We start from the raw sequence: 23,414 nt of genomic DNA, 5'->3' as shown, positions 1-23,414 counted from the left end.
TGCTTTCTAAATGCCTACAGCCTGTCTGTTCCTTCTCTCCATCTCTGCTCCACTTTCTGCTAATGTCTCCACATCTTCCACCCTGTCACTTCTGACCTCCAGCCCAGCCGGGAAAGCTCAAAGGCCTGCAGATCCTTTCCTTGATTCGGGGGACTCGAATGGCATAAACTGCCTCATTCTGAAATGTTTGAGACATCTTTTAGAAGAAGAACGTGTTCCAGAAGGCAACATTTTAAAATCTGACAATCAATAATCACAACTTAAATACAGTATCTGCCTTTCAAAATAAACTTGTCTTGCAGACCTTTGCAACAGGGGAGTTGCCTAAGAGGTTTTTGATTTTGGTTTTGGTTTTTTGTTTTTTTCTGGTCCAAAAGTTAACACCACGTTGCAAGAGACATACAGAAATACACTCTGGGGGCGCCTGGGTGGCTCAGTTGGTTAAGCATCCTACTTCAGCTCAGGTCGTGATCTCACAGTCTGTGAGTTCCAGCCCCGTGTCAAGCTCAGTGCCGACAGCTCAGAGCCTGGAGCCTGCTTCAGATTCTGTGTCTCCCTCTCTCTCTGCCCCTCCCCAACTCACAGTCTGTCTCTCTTAAAAATAAATATTTAAAAACTTTTAAATAAATAAATAAATACTATATGTAAAAAAAAAACCTACTTCTAGCAAAATACAATAATACAATAACAGCTTAGGAAATACAAGCTTCCCAGACCTTTAGCCTTTTTAAAAGAAGCCAAAATCTGAGTTTTAGGTAAGATCTCACAATTTTAAAGGTTAGCAATTAGTTTTTAAAAATCTTTGAGGGGTACTTGTGTGGCTCAGTCGGTTAAACGTCCGACATCGGCTCAGGTCATGATCTCACAGTTTGTGAGTTCGAGCCCTGCGTCGGGCTCTGTGCTGACAGCTCAGAGCCTGGAGCCTGCTTCGGATTCCATGTCTCCTTCTCTCTTCGCCCCTCCCCCGCTTACGCTCTGTCTCTGTCTCTCAAAAAATGAATAAACGTTAAAAAAGTTTTTTTTTTAATCTTCAAAACCAGTGTTCAGCCCCCAGTATGCAACTTTGGGGCCCTCTAAGTGCACCCTCCATGCTGTTCTCGAAATGGTCTTTTGCAATAATAAAAATTATTAAAAAAAAAAAAATCCTACACTTGGGGCATCTGGCTGGCTCAGTCGGAAAAGCGTCGGACTCTTGATCTCCCCGTTATGAGTTCAAGTCCCACGTTGGGTGTGGAGATTACTTAAAAATAAAATCTAAAAAATAAATAAATAAAATAAATTTTAAAAAATCCTACACTTAATGAATGCTTACCAGTTCCAGACTGGTTCCAAATGCTTCACATGCAATTCATTTAATCCAACACTCCACCTGATGAGGCCCAGAGGGACCAAGTAATTTGCCCAAGTTACACAGCTAGTGAGGGAAAGGAGCAAGGATTCCAATCCAGCCATCTGGCCACAGAGCCACGAAGTGGGAGCGTCCTTGGGTCATGGACTAGTTTTGCGCTCCTGCTCCTGCCATAGCTCAAAAATTGATGAATGCACCAATAAACGAATGAAAGTGCAGCTCTAGCCTTCTCTGTCCAGTTATTACTACCTGCCTGACTGCCGCCGTCCTGCCCCAGCAGCGGATGCCAGGAACGCGTCCCGGGGAGTCCCTGGCGGCCCAGCAGGGAGCGGGGCTCGCACAATGCAGGTGCCGGCCGCTCCCTCCCTTCCGCCGCTTTGAGGCTCCAGGACAGGCCTGCCGCCGCTTCCTGCGCCCAGCCCCGGCCCTTGGACGTCCGGCTGCCGGCCCTCCCGCCCCCAAGTCCCAGCCCTGGAGGCGGGGGAGGGGTAAGGGGGTACGGAGGAGGCGCCCTTGCCGGTCGCCCAGTGTTTGGCCGAGTGCTGGCCTGAGGGCCGGTTTCCAGTTCGAGTCCACTTCCTGGCTGTGGGCTTGGGGCAAGAAGGCCAGCGGTACCACCACGGATTTGTTGCCTCCTGGCCCTGCCCCTCCTGCCCTCCCTCCTGAAACACAGAGCGTCAAGGTGGTCCGGCACTCGGCACTCGGAGCCAACTTAAATTCACACCCCCCTCCCCACCCCACACCCTGCCTTTGAGTATGACAATAGCTTCTACATCATGGAACACCTTCTAGGTGACTGAATCACCGGCTGAGAGCTTTGCATGGATAATCGCGTTTAATGGACACCGCGGCCATGCAAGGCAAGATGATCATTCTTCTCCTTATTTCACAAGTTAGGAGACCAGAGACCAGACTGGTTAAGTGCCTCTCTCAGGTCATGTGGCAATGGGGTGACCCAGCCCAGATCTGCAGGACTCCAGTGTCTTGCCTGGTGCTGCAGTGTTCTGTGTAGCTGCTCCAACACTTGCGGAGCAGGGATTTGCAGCAGGCCTGGGACCCTGGTGGGAGTTTCCCTGGCCCTCAAGAAACCCCCCTTCTGATGGGGAACACTTTCTAGGGTTGGATGATCTAGAAACTCACTTCGTTGCTATGCAGACAGAAAGGCATGCCTGAACACTTAAGCATAAACAGGTTTCAGGTGGAAGGAAGAGCTTGCACAAAGCCCGAGCCTGGGTGAGGACCCCTGGGCCAACTGCCTGCAACAACACAACAGTGCTCTCCACTGCTGTACCCTTCAACAGCCTCTGCCTGCTTCAATTGGGTGTTTCCTTCCATGGGGACATCTGAGTGTGTCTGTGTTGGCAAGACCACTGGAAAAGCTCATCTCCTCCCCGCGACACCTGATGTGGGAGAGGCCGAGGCAGTGATGTCCTGGCAAATATTTAACAACTGGCACGGGATTGGGGGGGGGGTGGAGCCCCAATTTGTAGCATTTGCGGGTTTCCATGGAGCAGATATTCCACCATGGCCACTTTCAAGCTACCACAGTTGAAATTGGTTAGAGCACACCATTATACAGTACTGCTGACGTAACAGATTCAATAGAGAGGTAACAGTAAAATAAGTAGGGAATGGTGAGTTTGGGGTCTTGACTACTTTTGTTTTTAACATTTAACTTAAGTGTCAATTCACAGAATTTAATTTTTAATGACCGGGCTTAACAACCACCTCACACGATTCTTGGAAATGCAAAACTCGGCTCTCACCCAGCTGACACACGCTAACTCCCGTCAACATTGAGCCAGGGTCACTCGGGTCCCCTGGCTGGCAGCTCCCTCCGTGCCTTCTTCCAGCCTCAGGGCTCCTACACACAGGACTCCCCATCTCTAGCCTGGGATTCCCTCTAGTGGACAGAAGAGTCATTCCAGGTGATTCTCTCGCTCCACCTGTGTCCATGGCTCAACCCGGAGGGCATGGATGAGGTTGGTCATCCTTCATGAGAAAATGTTCTTAATGAGGGTCCGTATGGTTTCAAAATTGTCCTCGGGCACTTGGCATTCCTTCTCTATGGAGGGCAGCGCCAGGGGGGCCCTCTGGGCTTCGGCCATTGTCACACTCTCTAGAGCTTCTCAAAAGTCCCATCTCATCCCCCAGGTGGCAGCTCAGGCTGGCTACACCAGCCCTTCATGTTTGGGGAACATCCACGGTCAGGTCTGTCTCTAAGAAGACAAGCTGCTTTCCTGTTTGCCTTAGGGATTAAGCTTTCACACAACTCACAGCCCACTAGGGAAACACTGTTGGAGACCTTTCATATGTGTTGGGCACATTAGAAAATGGAGTCACTTAGATGTAGAGCTGGGGCTCAGGACTCCCTCTCTTGAATTATGCTTGGACTCTCTTCTTCTGGAAGGGATATTTCCAAAGCATAGATATATTTGTCACTCTTCCACTCACAAATCTCCTATAATTCCTCATTGCTAACAGCTTCAGTCCAAGCTCCTTAGATAGGCACTCAAGACCTTGGTTGAGATTCCATCCATACTGTTTACCTTAAATTGCCAAAGAAGGAAACAGAAGAAAACTGACATTTAAAAAATTCTCCTCTGAGGGGCGCCTGGGTGGCTCATTCGGTTAAGCATCCGATTTCAGCTCAGGTCATAATCTCGTGGTTGGTGAGTTTGAGCCCTGCATCAGGCTCTGTGCTGACAGCTCAGAGCCTGGAGCCTGCTTCAGATTCTGTGTCTCCCTCTCTCTCTGCCCCTGCCTCACTCAGGCTCTGTTTCTCTCTGTCTCTCAAAAAGGAATAAACGTTAAGAAAATTAATTAAAAATAAAAAAATTCTCCTCTGGGCCTCACACTCTGCTAAACACTGCAAATACAGGTGTTCCCCTGCCCCCCGCCCCCCGCCATCTGAAAGTAGAGGGTTCCTATGCAATCTTTCATAAGTCCAACTGGCCATTTCACTTTTATGAAAGACTTATTATTAGTAGAGGCGTTTTTTTTTTTTTTTTTGGAAAAAAAAATGAAATCCTCTTCTTATTTCTTTCAGTTAGCAAAAACAGATACTAACGTACTTTCAGAAAGTGAGGGATGCCTTGTATCTTAATTCTCCAATAACGCTGCTAGATAGAACATTCTACAGATGAGAAAACTGAGTCAGCACCAGCTGACTTGGTGTGGCACAACTTGCAAATAGATAAATTTTATATCCAGCATACATCTCTTTGTTTTTGAAAGCTGCTCTTGTCTCTTCAGGCCTGGCACCTTCCCAGGTTAGTTGCAGAGGTCCAAAATTCCCAGAACCTTTTTCTCACTGCGCTCAAGGCCAGGTCACATTCCTTAGGGTTCTAAGAAAAGGGCTGCTTTTCAGTGAAACTCAAGCAGAGGTAATAGATCTACAGGCAAGGGATAAGACACCAGATTTTTATCTAATTAAATTCTTCTAGTGCTAGCACCAGAGTCCTTCCTCTTGCTTCCTTCCCCTTCCTTCTCCCCAACTCTCCCTTCTCATTCTTTCTCTCCTTTATCTCCTTAACTTCCACTGGAATTGTAGACATCTTTAAGGCTCAGATCAAATTTCCTTTCTCCAGAAAGCCCTCTCAGAGCGCCTGGCCCCGGAATCTGCCTAATGAAAGTGAGAGTTGTCGCACTTTGAAAGGAAGAAGAGATTTCTGGCTAAATGAGGATGGATCACATGTGTTTATCTCTGCTTACTCCTGCAACTTCACTAAAATGGCAGTAAGTGGATTGGGGGCGGGGGGAAGGTATAAACTCACAAAGGAAAGGAATGAATGACTGTTCAGTGGTCACAGGGTTTCCTCTGGGGATGATGAAAATGTTCTAGCATTAGTAGTGATGGTTGCACATACAAAAAAAAGAAAGAAAGAAATGGGAGAACCTGGACCCCTGCCTCACACCATATACAAAAATTAACTCACAGGCACCTGGTTGGCTTAGTCAGTAGAACATGTGACTCTTGATCTTAGTCAGGGTTGTGAGTTCAAGCCCCACGTTGGGCATGGAGGCTACTTAACAACAACAACAACAACAACAACAACAACAACAACAACAAATTAGGGGCACCTGGGTGGCTCAGTCAGTTAAGCAACCAACTTCAGCTCAGGTCATGATCTCTCTGCCCCTCCTCCACTCACTCTCTCTCTTTCAAAATAAGTAAATAAACTTTAAAAATATTTTTTAAACATTAAGTGGATCAAAGACCTAAATGTAAGAGCTAAAACGATAAAACTCTTGGAAGAAAGCATAGGAGTAAATCTGTATGACCTTGGATTTAGCAATGGGTTCTCAGATATGAGACCAAAATAGCACAGCAACCAAAGAGAAAATAGATTCATTTCATCAAATTAAAAACTTTTATGTATTAAAGGACACTATGAAGAAAGTGAAAAGAAAATTCACAGAATGGGAGAAAATATTTGCAAATCATGTGTCTGATAAGGGTCTAGAATCTGAGACTATACAAAGACCTCTTACAACACAAACAATCTGATTAAAGACAAACAATCTGATTAAAAAATGGGTACAAGATTTGAATAGACATTCTGGAAAGAAGATATATTAATGGTCAATAAACACACAAAAAGATGCTCAATATCATTAGTTGTTAGAGGAAATGCAAATCAAAACCACAATGAAATACCATTTCACACCCACTTCACATGCAGTAATAATAATAATAACTGAAAATAACAAGTGTCGGTATGGATGTGGAAAAATTGTCACCCTTATACATTATGGGTGGGAATGTAAAATGGGGCAGCCACTGTGGAAAACAGTTTGGCAGTTTCTCAAAAAGTTAAATGCAAAGTTGCCAGATGACCCAGCAATTCCACTACTCAGAATATACCCAGGAGAACGGAAGACATATATTCAAACAAAAACTTATACACGACTGTTGATAGCAACATTGACCATAATAGCCAAAAAGGGGAAACAACCAAAATGTCCATCAACTAACGAATGGATACACAAAATGTGGCCTAGCCATACAATGAAGTCTTACTCAGCTATAGAAAGGAATGAAGCAAAGGGGCACCTGGGTGGCTCAGTTGGTTAAACGTCCAACTTTGGCTCAGGTCATGATCTCACGGTCCGTGAGTTCAAGTCCCACATTGGGCTCTCTGTGCTGACAGCTCAGAGCCTGGAGCCAGCTTCCGATTCTGTGTCTCCCTTTCTCTCTGCCCCTCCCCCGCTCACGCTCTGTCTCTCTCTCTCTCTCTCTCTCTCTCAAAAATAAAAATCAACATTAAAAATAAATAAATAAATACATGTTACAACACGGGTGAACCTTGAAAACACTATACATGGGGAAAGAAGCCAGACGCAAAAAGCCCCCTATTGTATAATCCCATTTATCTGAAATATTCAGAATAGGCAAATCCATACTTGGAGTGACTACTTAACGCATATGGGGTTTCTTTTGGGGGGTGATGAAAATGCTCTGGAAATAGATGGTGGTGATGGCCTATTGGCACATCAGAACCCAAGAACAGGTCAGGAACTGGAGACACGGGATACCTCTGAAAGCAGGTTGTAGGATGGGGCTGAAAAGAGGAGGTTTGGATGAAAAGTAGAAGGAGTTAGACTCCTGTCTCCTCCCTAAACCTCTACAGCCAGGTGGCTGCCCTTTTCCAACTTGGCAGGAGGTTGAACTGTGAGGTTCTAGATTTGGGAGCACCGGCACAGCTGAGACGAGGGGTGCCAGACTGTACTGTAATCAGGGCGTTTGTTAAACTGTAAGACCCTCTCATCCCCTTTTCCCTGTTCGTTCCCAGAACGCTGGCAACCAGGCTTCTAACTTTGCCCCTGGAAGAAGATTGGAAAACTTCTCTGTATGAAAATTAAAAGACCCACGGGTACTGACAGTGGAGGAGTCCCCAGGAAAACAGCCACGTACCTGTCTAATAACGCTTCAGCGAAGCTTAGTAGTCAACACACACACATACTTACAGAGATTTCAACTCTTGTTTTTATTTATTCTTAAGATTTTATTTTTAAGTAATCTCTATACCCAATGCGGGGCTCAAACTCACGACCCTGAGATCAAGCGTTGCATGTTTTACAGACTGAGCCAGCCAGGTGCCCCCAATCAACTTTTAAACCTCACTCTTTAATATTTAAAAAAAAAACAACAACAACAACTTACAGCAAGGACCACCAGATACTTGCTTTCATCGAAACAACAACAACAAAACCCACGAAGCAAAGCAAACTGAGGGATGGAGGGGGTTTCAGAGGAAACAGGGGAAACAGGGAGCAGAAGAAATTCCCCAAATTTATAATTAGTACAAAAACTATTATTAATAACCTCAGAGGAAAAAAGAGTGAAACAATTGTGTCCGTGGAAAAAGAACAGGAAAGTACAGAAAAATGAACATTTATGAAACAACAGAAAAAAAAAGTGCTCTTAGAAATTAAAAAATACGCAATAGTCAAAAACATTTTTGTAATCAATAGAATTAGAAGTTGAGGGGGCGCCTGGGTGGCGCAGTCGGTTAAGCGTCCGACTTCAGCCAGGTCACGATCTCGCGGTCCGAGAGTTCGAGCCCCGCATCGGGCTCTGGGCTGATGGCTCAGAGCCTGGAGCCTGTTTCCGATTCTGTGTCTCCCTCTCTCTCTGCCCCTCCCCCGTTCATGCTCTGTCTCTCTCTGTCCCAAAAATAAATAAAACGTTGAAAAAAAAATTTTTTTTAAAAAAGAAGTTGAGGAAATCTGGGGCACTTGGGTGGCTCAGTTGGTTAAGCAACCGACTTTGGCTCAGGTTATGATCTCGCACTTTGGGAGTTCGAGCCCAGCATCAGGCTCTGTGCTGACAGCTCAGAACCTGGAGCCTGCTTTGGATTCTGTGTCTCCCTCTCTCTCTGCTCCTCCCCCACTCATATTCTGTCTCTCTCAAAAATAAACATTAAGAAACAATTTTAAAAAAAGCACTTGGGGGGCGCCTGGGTGGCGCAGTCGGTTAAGCGTCCGACTTCAGCCAGGTCATGATCTCGCGGTCCGGGAGTTCGAGCCCCGCGTCGGGCTCTGGGCTGATGGCTCAGAGCCTGGAGCCTGTTTCCGATTCTGTGTCTCCCTCTCTCTCTGCCCCTCCCCCATTCATGCTCTGTCTCTCTCTGTCCCAAAAATAAATAAACGTTGAAAAAAAAAATTAAAAAAAAAAAAAAAGCACTTGGGGGGCACCTTCAAGTGGCTCAGTCGGTTAAGTGTCCGACTTCAGCTCAGATCTCATGGTTTGTGGGTTCAAGCCCCACATCAGGCTCTGTGCTGACAGCTCAGAGCCTGGAGCCTGCTTCGGATTCTGTGTCTCCCTCTCTCTCTGCCCTTCCCCCTCTTGCACTCTGCCTCTTGCTCTCTCAAAAATAAACATTAAAAAAAATTTTTTTTTAATTAAAAAAGTAAAAATAAAAAGAAGTTGAGGAAATCTTCCAAAAAGTCAAATGAAACACACAGAGACAGAAATGAAAGAAGAGATAAGAAAAGGCTAACAGGAGTTTTAGAAAGAGAGAAGAAAAAAAAGAGGGGGGAAATTTTTCAAAAATATAATTATAAAATATATATATATAATTATAGGGGCACCTGGGTAGCTCAGTCAGTTGGGTGTCTGACTTCGGCTCAGGTCATGATCTCCCAGTTTGTGGGTTCGAGCCCCACTTCGGGCTCTGTGCTGACAGCTCAGAGCCTGGAGCCTGCTTCAGATTCTGTGTCTCCTGCTCTCTGTGCCCCTCCCCCACTTGTGCTCTGTCTCTCTGTCTACCAAAAATAAATAAATGTAAAATATATATATATATATTTTTTTTTTTTAAATATAATTACAGAGTGAATGGGTTTCCAGATTTAAAAACTTAGGGCAAAGAATGCAAAAAGATGCATTTCTGACACTAACTGTTTAGAGTTACTTCAAACTGCACAGGTTAAGGGCACAGTCCTCCATAAGACTATCTTAACTTCAGACACCAGCTGCAATCTCAGGGCTTCCCAGGCCACCAACGCTAGTGACCAACTGCTACAAATTCAGGAGTTCTCACCACCCCTTCAGGTTTGATAATTCACTAGAACAACTCACAGATCTCAAGAAAATGCTATACTAATGGTTACAGATTTATTATGGCAAAAAGGATACAAATCAGGATCAGCAAAAAGAAGAGACACATAGGCAAGGTCTTGGAGGGTCCCAAACATGAAACTTCCAATGTCTTCTTCCTGTGGAGTCAGAATGCATCACCCTGTCAATACACGTATGTGTAATAACATACACATAGCATTGCTCACCAGGAAAGCTCACCTGAACTTCAGTGTCTAGTTTCTTTCTTTCTTTCTTTCTTTTTCTTTCTTTCTTTCTTTCTTTCTTTCTTTCTTTCTTTCTTTCTTTCTTTCTTTCTTTCTTTCTTTCTTTCAACACTTATTTATTTTTTCAGAGACAGAGACAGAGTGTGAGCAGGGGAGGAGCAGAGAGAGAGGGAGTCACAGATTCTGAAACAGCTCCAGGCCCTGAGCTGTCAGTAAAGAATGCTATGTGGGGCTCGAACTCACAAACCATGAGATCATGACCGGAACCAAAGTCAGTTGCTCAACCAACTGAGCCACCCAGGTGCCCCTCTTTTTTTTCTAATTAAAAATTTTTTAAGTTTATTTAATTACTTAGAGAGAGAGAGAGAGAGAGAGAGAACATGAACCGAGAAGGAGCAGAGAGAGAGAGAGAGAGAATCCCAAGCAGGCTCCAGAGAGCACAGAGCCTGATGCAAGGCTTGATCTAAGGAACCATAAGATCATGACCTAAGCCAAAACTGAGAGTTGGACACTTAATCAGCTGAGCCACCTAGGAGCCCCTAAAATTTATTTATTTTTTTTTATTTTTATTTTAGAGAGACTGAGATCATGGGTAGAGGAGAGGCACGGTGGGAGAGAGAGAATCTTAAGCAGGCTCCATGCTCAGTGTAGAGCCTGACTTGGGGCTTAATCCCACGACCCCGGGGTCATGACCTGAGCTGAAATCAAGTTCGATGCTCAACTGACTGAGCCATCCAGGCGCCCCTTCGGGGTCCAGTCTCTACTGGGCTTTCATTAGGTGGGCAGGGCTAATTGAATCATTGTTCATGTGACTGAACTCAATCTCCAGCCCCCTTTTCCTTTGCCAGAGGTCCCACTGATATCACATGACCCAAATCCCCAACCCTCTAATCACATGGTTGGCCTTTCTTACTTGGTCAACCTCTGTCTTAACTATCTGGCTATCCAACTTATCTTAACATATCTTAAACTATCTAGAGGGCCACCATGAGTAATCCATTAGCATAAACTATCAGGGCCCATTATGAATAACAAAGAAAGTCCTATTGCTTGGGAATTTCCAAGGATTTATTTCCCCTCCAGGGACAGGGACAAGGGCCAATCAAACTCTTTATTATACAACAGACCCATACCAAGGCATATCAATGAAAAAAATTCAGAATGTTAGAGACAAGGAGCACAGCCTAAAAGCTTCCAAAGAAACAGGTCATCTACAAAGGTTTGTAGTTCAAACATCAGCCTCAGGGCACCTAGCTGACTCAGTCAGAAAAGCATGAGACTCTTGATCTTGGGGTCATAAGTTCAAGTCCTACGTTAGGTATAGAAATTACTTAAAAATAAATAAATAAATAAATAAACTTCAAATGATATCAACCTCAATGGCAACATTGGTTTCTAAGAAACAGGAAAGCAATACCTTTAAATTTTTGAAGGAAATTTATTTCTAATTTGGTATTCTATACCCAACCATACTATCAACCAAAGATGAAGGTATAATAAACACAATTTGAGAAAGGCAAGGTCTCAAAATTTGACTTCCCAAGGACACTTTCCCAGACAGCTGCAGAAGGATGGCTCCAACAATGTGAGGAAGTAAATTAAGAAAGAAAAAGCAATGAGTTCCAGAAAACAGGGGAGCCAACACAGGAGAGAAGCAAAGGGAATGTCCAGGATGATGGTGAAGGGAACTTGCTTGATGACAGTTGTGAAGTAGGCCTAGATACCAATAAATTCAGATTAGAATAGGAAGATAAAAGGTTCCAGGAGGTATGTTTCCAAGAAAAACATGGAACTGATAGATTGACTACCTGATGTGTTTGACCATATCAAGTGATCTTTGTACCTCCAGGTGGGAATGTGTAGGGTTAAATTATATATGTATAATATATAATATATATATGATATATATAATGAATAAATAAATATAAATCTAAACAAAAGATAAAAAATGAAAGAATTTAACTCTGAAAAAAGTATACAAGAAAAGAAATATAGTCAGAGTGTTCCATAGTCACATAGTCAAAATATTGTAACTAATATTTTAAAATCTAGGGGCACCTGGATGGCTCAGTCAGTTAAGCCTCCAATTTTGGCTCAGGTCATGACCTTGTGGTCTGTGAGTTCAAGCCTCACATTAGGCTCTGTGCTGACAGCTCCGAGCCTGAAGCCTCCTTCAGATTCTGTGTCTCCCTCTCTCTCTGCCCCTCACCTGCTCACACTCTGTCCCTCTCTCTCAAAAATAAACATTAAAAAACATCTAACTATAATTTTACTGGGAGAATAAGGGAAGACTAAGTATGTGGGAAGGGAAATATAAGAGCTACATCATCTTCTATTGTAGAATCTATTTTAAATCAGGATAAATAGGGGTGCCTGGATGGCTCAGTCGGTTAAGTGTCTGGCTCTTGGTTTTGGCTCAGGTCATGATTTCACATTTTGGGGATTGAGCCCCGTGTTGGGCTCTGTGTTGACAGTGCGGAGCCTGCTTAGGATCCTCTCTCTGCTCCTCCCCTGCTCACTCACTCTCTCTCTCTCAAAATAAGTAAATAAACTTTTTAAAAAAATCAAGAAAAATAGATTATATTTGTCAAAATATGGAAGTAAATATTAGGGACCAAAAAAAAAAAAAAATCTAAAAAAGTAGTTGCTTTTGGGGAGTGAGAATCAGGGGTGGTGAGGGCAGGGCAGAAGACTGCTTTTTTTTTTTTTTTAATCTTGTCATACACTTTGTTGATTTTTAAAAACCATGTGTATGTATTATTTTGATTTAAAATGTTTTAAGAAAAATAAAGGAAGGGGTGCCTGGGTGGCTCAGTCAGTTAAGTGTCTGACTCTTGGTTTCAGTTCAGGTCATGACCTCAAGGTTTTTGGGATCGGGCCCCACATTGGGCTCTGTGCTGACAGCGCGGAACCTGCTTGGGATTCTCTGCCTCTCTCACTCTCTCTCTCAAAATAAATAAACATTAGGGGAAAAAAAAGAAAGAAAAAGAAAGGAAGTGAAAAGTTGAGTGTCCCTAGGGTAGCATTTGTTATGCTGGAGAATTTATCACCATCCTGCGTGCTGATATCACCTCAAAAACCAAAGCTGTTAGCCTTAAAAGCAGCAGCATCACTGTGGAACAGACACACATTAACCAGGCTCATGAGACTGATATTTCCTATCAGATGCCAGTTCATTAATTTATAAGGGGAAGTGGGGCTTTGAAGCAGACGTTTTTCTTGTTTGCCGATGAGTGCATTATCTCCCTAAGGGTGGATCTACATAAGAAATAGAGTGGTTTTCAGCAGGTTGCTTGGTAATCCAAAGAACTAGTGAGGCGGGGGGTGAATTGGGTGATTTCAAACCATGAGGCCTCTATCTCCCTTGTTCCTGGACCAGCATCTTTGTGTCCAGACAGCGCTAGGATAGACACTCTGATGGTTGCTTTGACAACTCTTACTGCTCTCTGCTTCATTGGCAATGCAGACTCCTAACTGGAACCTTCGTTCTTCAGCTACTTTAATACCTTTATTCAGTCTAGACTAGGCCTGACAGTTATTCTGTCTCCATCAGATATGTTGGCACATCTCTGTAGCATCAGAGACTTATATCCACTCAAACAGGCAACACATTTACAAAGCACCCATGATGTGCCAGGCTCTGTTCTAAGCTCTAGAGTTACAGTGGCCAACAAGGCTGACAGTTGTCCCTGCCCTGATTAAGTTTACAGCCTGGTAAGGAAGACATATATTAAACAAAGTGGGCAAAGTGAAGGAGCAGCCCAACTCACAGAGACAACTTCATTTCCTTTATCCTAGTTCTGTTTTTTTTAATATATAAATTATACTTTTACCTTTTTTAAGTTTATTTATTTATTTTGAGAGAATGAGTTGGGAAGGGGCAGAGAGAGAGAGAGAGAGAGAATCCGAAGCAGGTTCCACACTGTCAGTACAGAACCGTGAGATTGGGACCTGAGCCGAAACCAAGAGTCAGATGCTTAACCCGCTAAGCCACTCAGGCACCCCTTTATCCTGGTTCTTGAGGTGGGGTCATCTCGTGGGTATCACCTACTGCAATGAACCATCTAGATAAAGAAGGCTCATTTTCCAAGCCTTCTGTGGATTCTGTATCCCAAATCCTTCCAATAAAGTTATTTTATATGGAAATTTATCTAGGGTTGGTTTCTGTCATTTATAACCAAGAATCCTGACTGGTATAGCAACCATCTCAGACATCTGTGGACCAGAGAGCAAGTTACCAAAAGACAGTTCCAAACCTTCTGCCTTGGGACTACAACCAAAACTGGAGCCTTTCAGATCTGTGCCTTCATTCAGCACAAAGCAGGGCACACAGGCTGTCTCAATAAAATATGGTTGGCTGAGTCACTCAGTAAGTCCACAAACCTCTGCCAGAAGTTATTCTAGGTACTAAGGTTACAAAGCTAGTACAAACTGGGGTGCCTGGGTGGCTCAGTTGGTTAAGCGTCTGACTGCAGCTCAGGTCATGATCTCACACTCTGTGAGTTCAAGCCCCGCGTCAGCCTCTGTGCTGACAGCTCAGAGCCTGGAGCCTGCTCTGGATTCTGTGTCTCCCTCTCTCTCTGCCCCTCTCCAGCTCATGCTGTTTCTCTCTGTCTCAAAAATAAATTTTAAAAAATTAAAAAAACAAAAACAAAAACAAAGCTAGTACAAACTAGTTGCTGCTGTCAACAGTGTCCCACATGCATTTTAGATCCAATATATTCAAAACTGAGGGTGTCATCTTCCCTGCCTTTTCTCCCAACCCATATGTCAACTCACACTTTGTGTATGCTCCAAACACAGTGAACTGCTTGCACTTCTCACTACCCTCTGCTTCGATGCCAATAGTTTGGTGTTCTTAGACCATAGGAGTGGGAGGGAAAGAGACAGCAGACGATCTGGTTGCTGACTATAGACAGTGACCAGACCTTGAATGCCACATAGAACATTCTAGATGTGTTGGCTGCTATCCCAAATTATTTGGCCTAAATGGAATGACCATACAGTTTGGCTTTTCTTCTTCCACTGAGAGTAGTCTGCATAGAAGATGACACAAAGGGCTTATATGTCCATCGTCTTGGCCACAGATGCAACTGCAAGCAATGGTCCCATTTTACAGATAAGCAAACAGAGACTTCAAATGACTTGGCCCCACAGCTAGCAAATAGCAAAGCAAGGGCTTGAATGAGGTTTCCAGACTCCAAATTCTCATTTTCTTTCCTCTAGTACTGCAGCTCTTACAGAGCTGTTTTGGGTGTGGTGTGAGGAAAGGGAGACAGCTCTGACCTAGACCAGGGGAGGGGGGGAGGAATTCTCTTTACCACCAGTGCACTCACTAGGGGCTAAGTCTGTTTAACTTGCCTCTTTTCTTGGCCTAGTTCCCTTCTCTAATTAATCTTTTTTTTTTTTAATGTTTATTTATTTGTGAGAGAAAGAGAGACAGTGCAGAGAGAGAGGGAGACACAGAATCTGAAGAAGGCTCCAGGTTCTGAGCTGTCACCACAGAGCCCAACCCAGGGCTTGAACTCAGGAACAGTGAGATCCCAAGTCAGACGCTTAACCCACTGAGTCACCCAGAAGCCCTCTCTACTCTATCTTCTTAAAGAAATCCTTACAACAACCCTGTAAAGTAACTGTTCCATCCCTTTATTTTATAGATGGAACTGAAGCTCAGAAAGGTTAAGTTTCACGCCCCAAAGTCCTGAATCTTCCTACCTCGCTTGTCTGAGGTACCGGCTTGGAACACCGCGGTAAAGAAATCTGCCAACGGGTGATGAAGAGGATACCCGGGACCAGCCCCCAGTTCAGGGCTGAGGGCCGCCAGGTGGCGCGGTGGAGGTGTGCCTGTCCCCTCCCCAATCTCCACCGGGCTGCGGGGCAGACGCACCTGAACTAAACCCGCGAAGCTGCCTTGAGGGGCGGGGCAGGGAGTAGCTCCACTGCCTAGCCCAGGGTGGGCAAGGAGGGAGACTTTAGTTTGCGCGGTGCGGACCGCCCGGGCCTAGCTGGAGAGTCACGCCTCCACTTGTCGACCGCCAAACCGTGTCAGCTCGCTCCTTGCCCTGCACTCCCCAGCGTGCAATTTATTTTTGGTGGGGGGGGGGGGGGTCCAGAAAATAGACTGGAGCGGGAGAGAGCAGCCAAGAGCGGTGGGGCGGAGACTCCACCGCCCCCACCTGTCGGCGGCGGGTCGGGGGCGGGTCGGGGGCGGGGCCTGTCCCGTAGGGTCCGCCCCCGGTCCCAGAGCTCAGGGAACGCGACGAGATATAAGGCAGCCGGAAACAATGCGCCTGCATCTCGCGCTCCCGCGCGGATCCCGGGAGCGTCCGGGCCGCCGTGCGCGAGCGAGGGCGGGGGCGCGCGCGCGGGGGGCGCGTTCTTGAGTGCGGGCCGCGCGCTCGGTGGCGCGCATGTGCCTGTGTGCGGGCTGCCGGGCTGCCCGGAGCCGGCGGGGAGCCGGTCCGCTCCAGGTGGCGGGCGGCCGGAGCGAGGTGAGGCTACAGGCGGCCGAGGGGGGGCGGGCTGCAGGCTGCCTCCTGGGCACAGCGCGCCCCCGCCCGGCCCGGCCGGGCCCTGGGAGCTGCGCTCCGGGCGGCGCTGGCAAAGTTTGCTTTGAACTCGCTCCCCGCAGCCCAGTCCGCGCGCTGTGAGCCTCTTCCTTGGGCACGCCGACCCGGGGCTGGGCTTCCCGGGACGCGAGGGAAGGGCGCGGGCTGCCAGCCGGGAGGTTGGGGAGGGACGAGAGCCTGGCAACCGGCTGTGCTGGCGGACCCGGGGACGCCTCCCTCGGCCCGCACCCCAGCCAGCCGGTCCCCTTCCCTCCCGCAGGGAGCGGACATGGACTTCGACTCGTACCAGCACTATTTCTACGACTATGACTGCGGGGAAGATTTCTACCGCTCCACGGCGCCCAGTGAGGACATCTGGAAGAAATTCGAGCTGGTGCCGTCGCCCCCCACGTCGCCGCCTTGGGGCTCGGGTCCCGGCGCCGGGGACTCAGCCCCTGGAATCGGTCCCCCGGAGCCGTGGCCCGGAGGGGGCGCCGGGGACGAGGCGGAATCCCGGGGCCATTCGAAAGCTTGGGGCAGGAACTACGCCTCCATCATCCGCCGTGACTGCATGTGGAGCGGCTTCTCCGCCCGGGAACGGCTAGAGAGAGCGGTGAGCGACCGGCTCGCCGCCGGCGCACCCCGGGGAAACCCGCCCAAGGCGCCCGCCGCCCCAGACTGCGCTCCCAGCCTCGAGGCCGGCAACCCGGCTCCCGCTGCCCCCTGTCCGCTGGGCGAGCCCAAGACCCAGGCCTGCTCGGGGTCCGAGAGCCCAAGCGACTCGGGTAAGGACCGCCCCGGGCCATCTAAGAGGGGGGCACCCCAAGGGTGGCCAATACTCTGTCGCTGTCTGAGGTCAGGCATTGGGTCTTCGCAAGCCCCGCGGCCACCTCCCCCTTTCTGTGGCTGAAGCCGCCGGTGTAGCCTTCAGCAGTGTCTGTCTGGCACGTGGGTGTGTTAGTAAACAGTTTGAAGAAGTGGCGTGGGAGCCAGCGTCCTTTCGATGATGATTGGAGCCCCAGGGGACAAGGGAGACAGGGTGAGGCTTAGCGCTTAGGGAGGACAATACTAGGATTGGACTGTAGGGGATTTCTTTCCTCCGGAGGCTAGAAGGGTCTCTTAAGGGTTACTCCAGGCTTGAAGTTTTTTGTTGCTGCCACTTTCCCTGGGAAACTCACACTCCCTTAGGGAGAGGAAGCTGAGGAGCCTTTTGTGCAAAGCCAAAGCCTTCACCCTTTAAAAAATCTAGTCTCCTGTCTGCTTTAAAAGAGCAATAATGCCCTCCCATTGCACCTCCCACCCCTTACCATTTGTACACCACACAATCACCCACAGATAGGTAGCAATGAATGCTCCCCATTAACAGATGGGAAAACCGAGGCTTGGAAATAGGAAGTCACTAGAAGTGAGCCCCATCTTTTGCCCAATCCTCCATTGCATCCAGGCACTGCTTCCTTGATGTTTCGAGGGTCTTCATGGTAGCATATCCTAGAGGGGCTACACTTTGCTTTGTTGCTTTGGCCTGAGTTGGAAAGGTGTTCCTCTAGCTCCCTCCTAATTTTACCTGTGGGCTCTCTGTAGCTACTTCCTTGCATTCAACAAATGTTCCCTGGCCGCTGAGTGGTGCCAAGCTCTGACTAGGTGCTGGGGTCACAGATATGGAGCTCCAGCCTCCTCCCCCATCCTTGGATGCAAATTTAAACCTCACTAAGTGCAGACTTCAGCATCCTGTTCTTAGCCTCGCCTTTTAGACCTCTACCCAGGAGAAAGACTGGAGAGGGTGCTTTTATAGGGTGCCAACTGACTAGCGTCAGGTAAATCAGGATCTAGAAAATTTGCCATAGCTCTTAAGAATAACTTTTACATGACCTTTTGAGAGGGAAGTGGGGAGTGGGTATGGAAGTTGTCATATACTTGCGGGGGCGGGGGGGGGGGGGAATAAGGATAACAAGAAATTAAAAGTCAATTTTCTTTTTTTTTTTTTTGGTCCACTGTGTTAAGGTCATTTTTAACCTGCTTGCTTTCAACACCAAGAGCTTGTGTTTGTTTGATGGCTGGAATGGGAGTTTGAGATCAAGAAACCAATAAAGATATATCTCTACAAAAGCTGATGGAGTGGTAGAGTGGAAAGAGCATTGTTTGGGGACTTTGGAGATCTTAGTTTGAGATTCAGAACATTACAGAGGTGATGTGTGGACTTGGCTGGTCTGGATCTCAGTTTCTCCCTCCTCTGCACATAAGAGGGTTGGACTTGATTGTCCAGCGGAGGGCATTTTCTTGTCTGGGTAGAGTTAGACCATCTCTGGAAAGAATGGTGCCCTACATTATTTCTTCCTTAAGAAAAACCTTACCAGCTATGAGGTTTAACACTGAAATATTAAAAGTTTGGGATGTGGGAAAGCTTCCTGAATCCTTTTCTGACTTGCCCTTTAACCTGAACCTGTTTGCAAGCCACTGGTTCACTCACAGGCCACATGGCCCAGAACAAAATGCAACAGATTGCAAACAATGAGGGGGGGGCGGTGGGGAGAGTGACTGACGGCAAGGCTCAGCCAATAGGGGTTAGGGGCTGGGTAAAACAGCATTCCAAACACAGCTCATCCAGCCAATCACAGGCTTTGTGGCCAGGAGGGCTGAATGGTCAGGTTTTATTAATGGAGAAATAATGCGATTGTCCACACAATGGAAGCCTTCCTGACAAAGGGGCTCAAGGATCCTGATATGCAAAAGAGGCCGAGAGAACTGAGCTCTTCTGTTGTCAGGCTGAAATGCATGAAGGTGGCCTTCTGTGTGGGGGCTGCAAAACGTGAGGCAGGAAGACTTTCCCCTAATTGCACTCTCCTGGTTGGGTAGCCTAAGAGACCTTTGAGCCAGGGAATGACGGGGGCATGTCCAGGCATCTCCAGGTCTCTTGGTGTTTTGGCCCTTGTACTGGGACATTCTGTTGCTGCTCAGTTCCCTGCCCCCGGCACAGGTCGCTTGGAAATGGTCGCTTGTACCTTTGTGAAGTTCCTGCAGCTTTTTCCGACCTGCTATTACAAATCCAACCCTCTTCTGGTCCAGGGAAGGGGGTGGGGCAGGCGACCTATGAATGATGGATGACTAGAAACCCATTGAAACCAGGAGCAAAATGCTCCTGAGAGAAACCCTTTCCCTCCCCTCTGTGGGTGAGGAGGGATGGGTTATATGTAGCCCTCCCTTCTCCAAATCTTCAGCTGAAAGGGATGGCAGAATAGAGAGGTGGGGGAATAATAGGATTTATAACTTGTGAAAAGTAACAATTCCCCAAGTGCAGACTGTGCTGGGCAGGAACAAAGGGCAGCTAGGCCCACAGACCCCTCATTTACAATTCTGATGGGGCATGAAAGAGCCCGACTGGGGAAGATCTTTATAGCTAAACTTTGTCCCAGGCCGATAGCTCTTTCTCTCCATCCCCTCGGTGGGGGAGGGGAGCGCCTGTGCCGACTGGGGGCTGTTGGCTTGGGTCTGCCTTTTGTTCTTATCTAAGCCTTGCTGTGCAAAAGGAAATTGGAGAATATTTTCCTTCTTGCTTATTTCCCCTCCTTTCCTGCATGCTGCCCTTACTCCACTACAAATGAATCAGTTGTCTTTCTCCCCATTTCAATTTGTTTATATCTAAATGGGGGAAATGTCCCCTCTTTCCCCGAGCCTCAGCATAGGGTCTGTGTGTGTGTGTGTGTGTGTGTGTGTGTGTGTGTGTGTGGGTTTCTCATGGGATGTGTTTCTTCTCTGGATCTCTCTTCTTGGACAGAGGGTGAAGAAATCGATGTTGTGACAGTGGAGAAGAGACAGTCCCTGGGCGTACGGAAGCCAGTCACCATCACGGTGCGGGCAGACCCGTTGGACCCCTGCATGAAACACTTCCACATCTCCATCCATCAGCAGCAGCACAACTATGCCGCCCGTTTTCCTCCAGAAAGCTGTTCCCAGGGAGGGGCTCCCGAGAGAGGTCCCCAAGAAGAGGCTCTGGAGAAAGATGCCCCAGAAGAAAAGGAAGAGGAGGTAGAGGAAGAGATTGTGAGTCCCCCACCTGTAGAAAGCGAGGCTCCCCAGTCCTGCCACCCCAAACCTGTCAGTTCTGACACCGAGGACGTGACCAAGAGGAAGAATCACAACTTCCTGGAGCGCAAACGACGGAATGACCTCCGTTCTAGGTTCTTAGCCCTGAGGGACCAGGTACCCACCCTGGCCAGCTGCTCCAAGGCCCCCAAAGTGGTGATCCTGAGTAAGGCCTTGGAATACTTACAAGCCCTGGTGGGGGCCGAGAAGAGGATGGCCACGGAGAAAAGGCAGCTCCGATGTCGGCAGCAGCAACTGCAGAAGAGAATTGCGTACCTCAGTGGCTACTAAGTGACCAAAAAGCCTGACTGCTCTGTCTTACAAAGACCCGAGTTTATTTTTTAACCTGCCCTCTCCCCCTTAGTAATTTGCACATTTTGGTTACGGTGGGACAGTCTGAACGGTAGATTCCAGAATGCAGAGCAGCCGGTGCACACACTCTTAAGGGCTTGCATTCTTGGAAACCTGGGAACCCAGCTCTCCCGCTTCCCTGACTCAGGGGAGCACTGGGTGCTCTCTGGCGCCTTTGGCTTCTCAGGCAGGCAGCTGACTGAGGAGCCTGGGGTGCCTAGCTCACTAGCTCGGAAGAAAAGCCTGACAGATGCTATGCAACAGGTGGTGGACGTTGAGGGGGGTGGGTTCCAGCCTGCATGAAATCTCACACTCCGGATGAGCTTTAGGCTGGGAAAGGATGCTCCCACTGGTGTCTCTGGGGTGATGCTAGGACAGCTGGGCCCGGACGCTCTCCCTGAGGCTCTTTTTTCCAGGAGACACACGAGCTGTCTTGGGTGAAGACAAGCTCACAGACTTGATCAACATGGACCATTACCTCACTGTCAGACACTTTACAGTAGCTGAGGAGTTGGAAACCTTTAATATATATGTGTATATACATATATATATGTGTATTTATATATATATATATATATATATATATATACACATATATATATTGTGATGTTAGCTGACACCCCTCCTCCCACTCTAAATGCTGCGACCTTGAGAACAGTTAAAGAGTTTGGCCTCTAGATTCTTTGTCTCAAAGCCCTCTGGGCCCTTTCCTCTGAGGGAGAAACCATTCTGTCCTCACAAGGGACTTTTTTGTTTTCTTCTGCCTTTGTTATGCAATGGGCTCTCCAGCACCCCTTTCCCACAGGTCAGAAATATTTCCCTAAGACACTGGGAAATGGGTCCTAGCCTGCGGCCTGAGGAAGGCTTGGAGTCCTGGCTGTGAACTTGTGATCTGCCCAGGTGTTTTCCGTCTTGGAATCTTTTCTCAAGGCAGATGTCAGGCACATCCAGAGGGAGAACTATACCACTTCCTCTTTCCTACTTCCCTCTCCTCAGTCTCTGACTGGTAAGTCTGAAGTTCTACTAGAACCCTGCAAACTGTCCTAGTGCAACTCCCAAAGAGCTTGCTGGCCCTGCACCCACCTTGGGCCCCTTGCCAGCCTGATATGAGTCAGATCTGTTTCCCAGAGTCCGGGCCTTACTGCAGTTCTTGCTGGGAGAGCTGCTGGGACTCATCCAGTGCTCCAGAAGGTGGACTAGTTTCCTGCTGGGTTCTAAAGGAGCTTCCAGGAGCTCTGCTTCGCTGACCATGACGGATTTTGCCCCAGGTGAACAGCCCATCTCCAAGTGGACTCCAGGTGTAGCCTCCAGTTTGGAAAGACCTCTAACCCAACAGGTGTCATGTGGGCAACTCAGGAGCCCCAAAGCCTGGCCTGGAAGAAAGATCAACCCCTCCAGAACTCTGCCCAGGGCAGGAGGTGCCTACTGGCTGTGGTTTTGAAGGGGGGGGGGGGGGGGCGGGTAGAGCACTGTCTGTGGCTCTGGAAAGCCAGCTGCTACTTCCAAACTTATTATGCACAGTGGTCTGTTTCTGAGGTCGTTTTCTGGCCTCAGAGAACCCCAGTGGAAATTTGGAAAAAAATCTCTCTACCTTCTGGAGTATGGTTTTCGGGAGCCAACTGTCTTCTGGAACTGTCTTTGGAGAACAGGTGGGACGTAGGTTACTGATGTATCACCTGAATAGCTTGTGTATAAGCTGCTGTTGGGTATTAGGCTGGGAGCAGTGGTTTGTTTTATTGTTTTGTTTTTTTTTAATACTGTATTTTTGTATGCCTTTTGCAAAGTGGTGTTAATTGTTTTGTACAAGAAAAAAAACACAAAAAACTCTTGGGCAATTCTCCTGTTGCAAGAGTCTGGTTTATTTTGAAAGGCAAGTTTACCTGAAATTTTGTATTTAGTTGTGGTTATCAATTGCCTGATTTTAAAATGTTGCCTTCTGAGACCTCTGCTAATAAAAGATTTCTCAAACATGTCAGAGTGGGGGCACCTTATGCCAACCAAGTGCCCCTGAGCCAAGGAAAACGGTTTCGGGGTAACCACCAGCGATCCAGAGGGTTGCATTTCTCTAACCATGTTGCTAACCAGGTCATTCCACTTCGGGTTCCTGAAATGCCATTTCAGACATGTCTAAACAATGTAGGTTTGGTCCGTGGTGTAGTCCGTGAACGTGGCATTCTCTTGTGCATTGCAAAGAGGGTTGAATTTGAGCTTCAGAAGGTTTGAAATCCCAGCTCTACCACTTGCTCTGTGCCTTTCACCTTTACGTTTCTGAGCCCTAGTTTCCTTATCTGTAAAATGGGGATAAATGCTCCTGCCCAGGGGCGTAACAGGTATTCATGAAGTAGTAGATTTTAAACCCCTTTCTTTCTTTTTTTTCTTTTTAATGTTTTTTAACATTTATTCATTTTTGAAAGGCAGAGAGAGACAGAGCGCGAACGAGGGAGGGGCAGAGAGAGAGGGAGACACAGAATCTGAAACAGGCTCCAGGCTCTGAGCTGTCAGCACAGAGCCCGACGCGGGGCTCGAACTCACGGACCGCGAGATCACGACCTGAGCCAAAGTTGGCCGCTTAACCGACTGAGCCACCCAGGCGCCCCTAAACCCCTTTCTTAAAGTGTGAAGCCTTATATTCTTTTGGGTGGTACCGGGTTCTTACCTTGGTGGTATGATGACCATGCAGGATATCTTAAAAATTCGCTAAGATTTTGTGATGTAATACGATTTTTTTTTCTTTCTCCCTCAATTAATGAAAGCAAATGAAGCCTCCTCTTCCCTCCCAT

The 23,414-nt window shown here is 47.4% G+C and overlaps 1 protein-coding gene across 2 annotated transcripts in view; it reads left to right on the top strand.

Moving 5' to 3' along the window:
* The window catches only part of MYCL (MYCL proto-oncogene, bHLH transcription factor), a 103,520-nt gene extending 80,916 nt beyond the window's left edge, over positions 1-22,604 (top strand). Inside the window, exons 2-5 of one of the 2 annotated variants that reach the window (XM_086716591.1) lie at positions 4,939-5,086; positions 15,313-15,493; positions 16,484-16,988; positions 19,976-22,604. In XM_086716591.1, the coding sequence (XP_086572717.1) occupies positions 16,493-16,988; positions 19,976-20,574 (1,095 nt within the window). In that variant the 5' untranslated portion in view covers positions 4,939-5,086; positions 15,313-15,493; positions 16,484-16,492 and the 3' untranslated portion in view covers positions 20,575-22,604. Of the gene's footprint in view, positions 1-4,938; positions 5,087-15,312; positions 15,494-15,919; positions 16,147-16,483; positions 16,989-19,975 lie in introns of those variants that run through there. The other variant, XM_025912361.2, reaches the window with a different exon arrangement.
* The last annotated feature ends 810 nt before the right edge of the window (positions 22,605-23,414 follow it).

The sequence above is a fragment of the Puma concolor genome, chromosome C1 (assembly GCF_028749965.1).
Source record: "Puma concolor isolate L17-30 chromosome C1, mPumCon1.1.hap2, whole genome shotgun sequence".
Lineage (NCBI taxonomy): Eukaryota > Metazoa > Chordata > Mammalia > Carnivora > Felidae > Puma > Puma concolor.
Note: the sequence above shows the minus strand (reverse complement) of the source record. Positions and strands in the feature narration are given on the sequence as shown.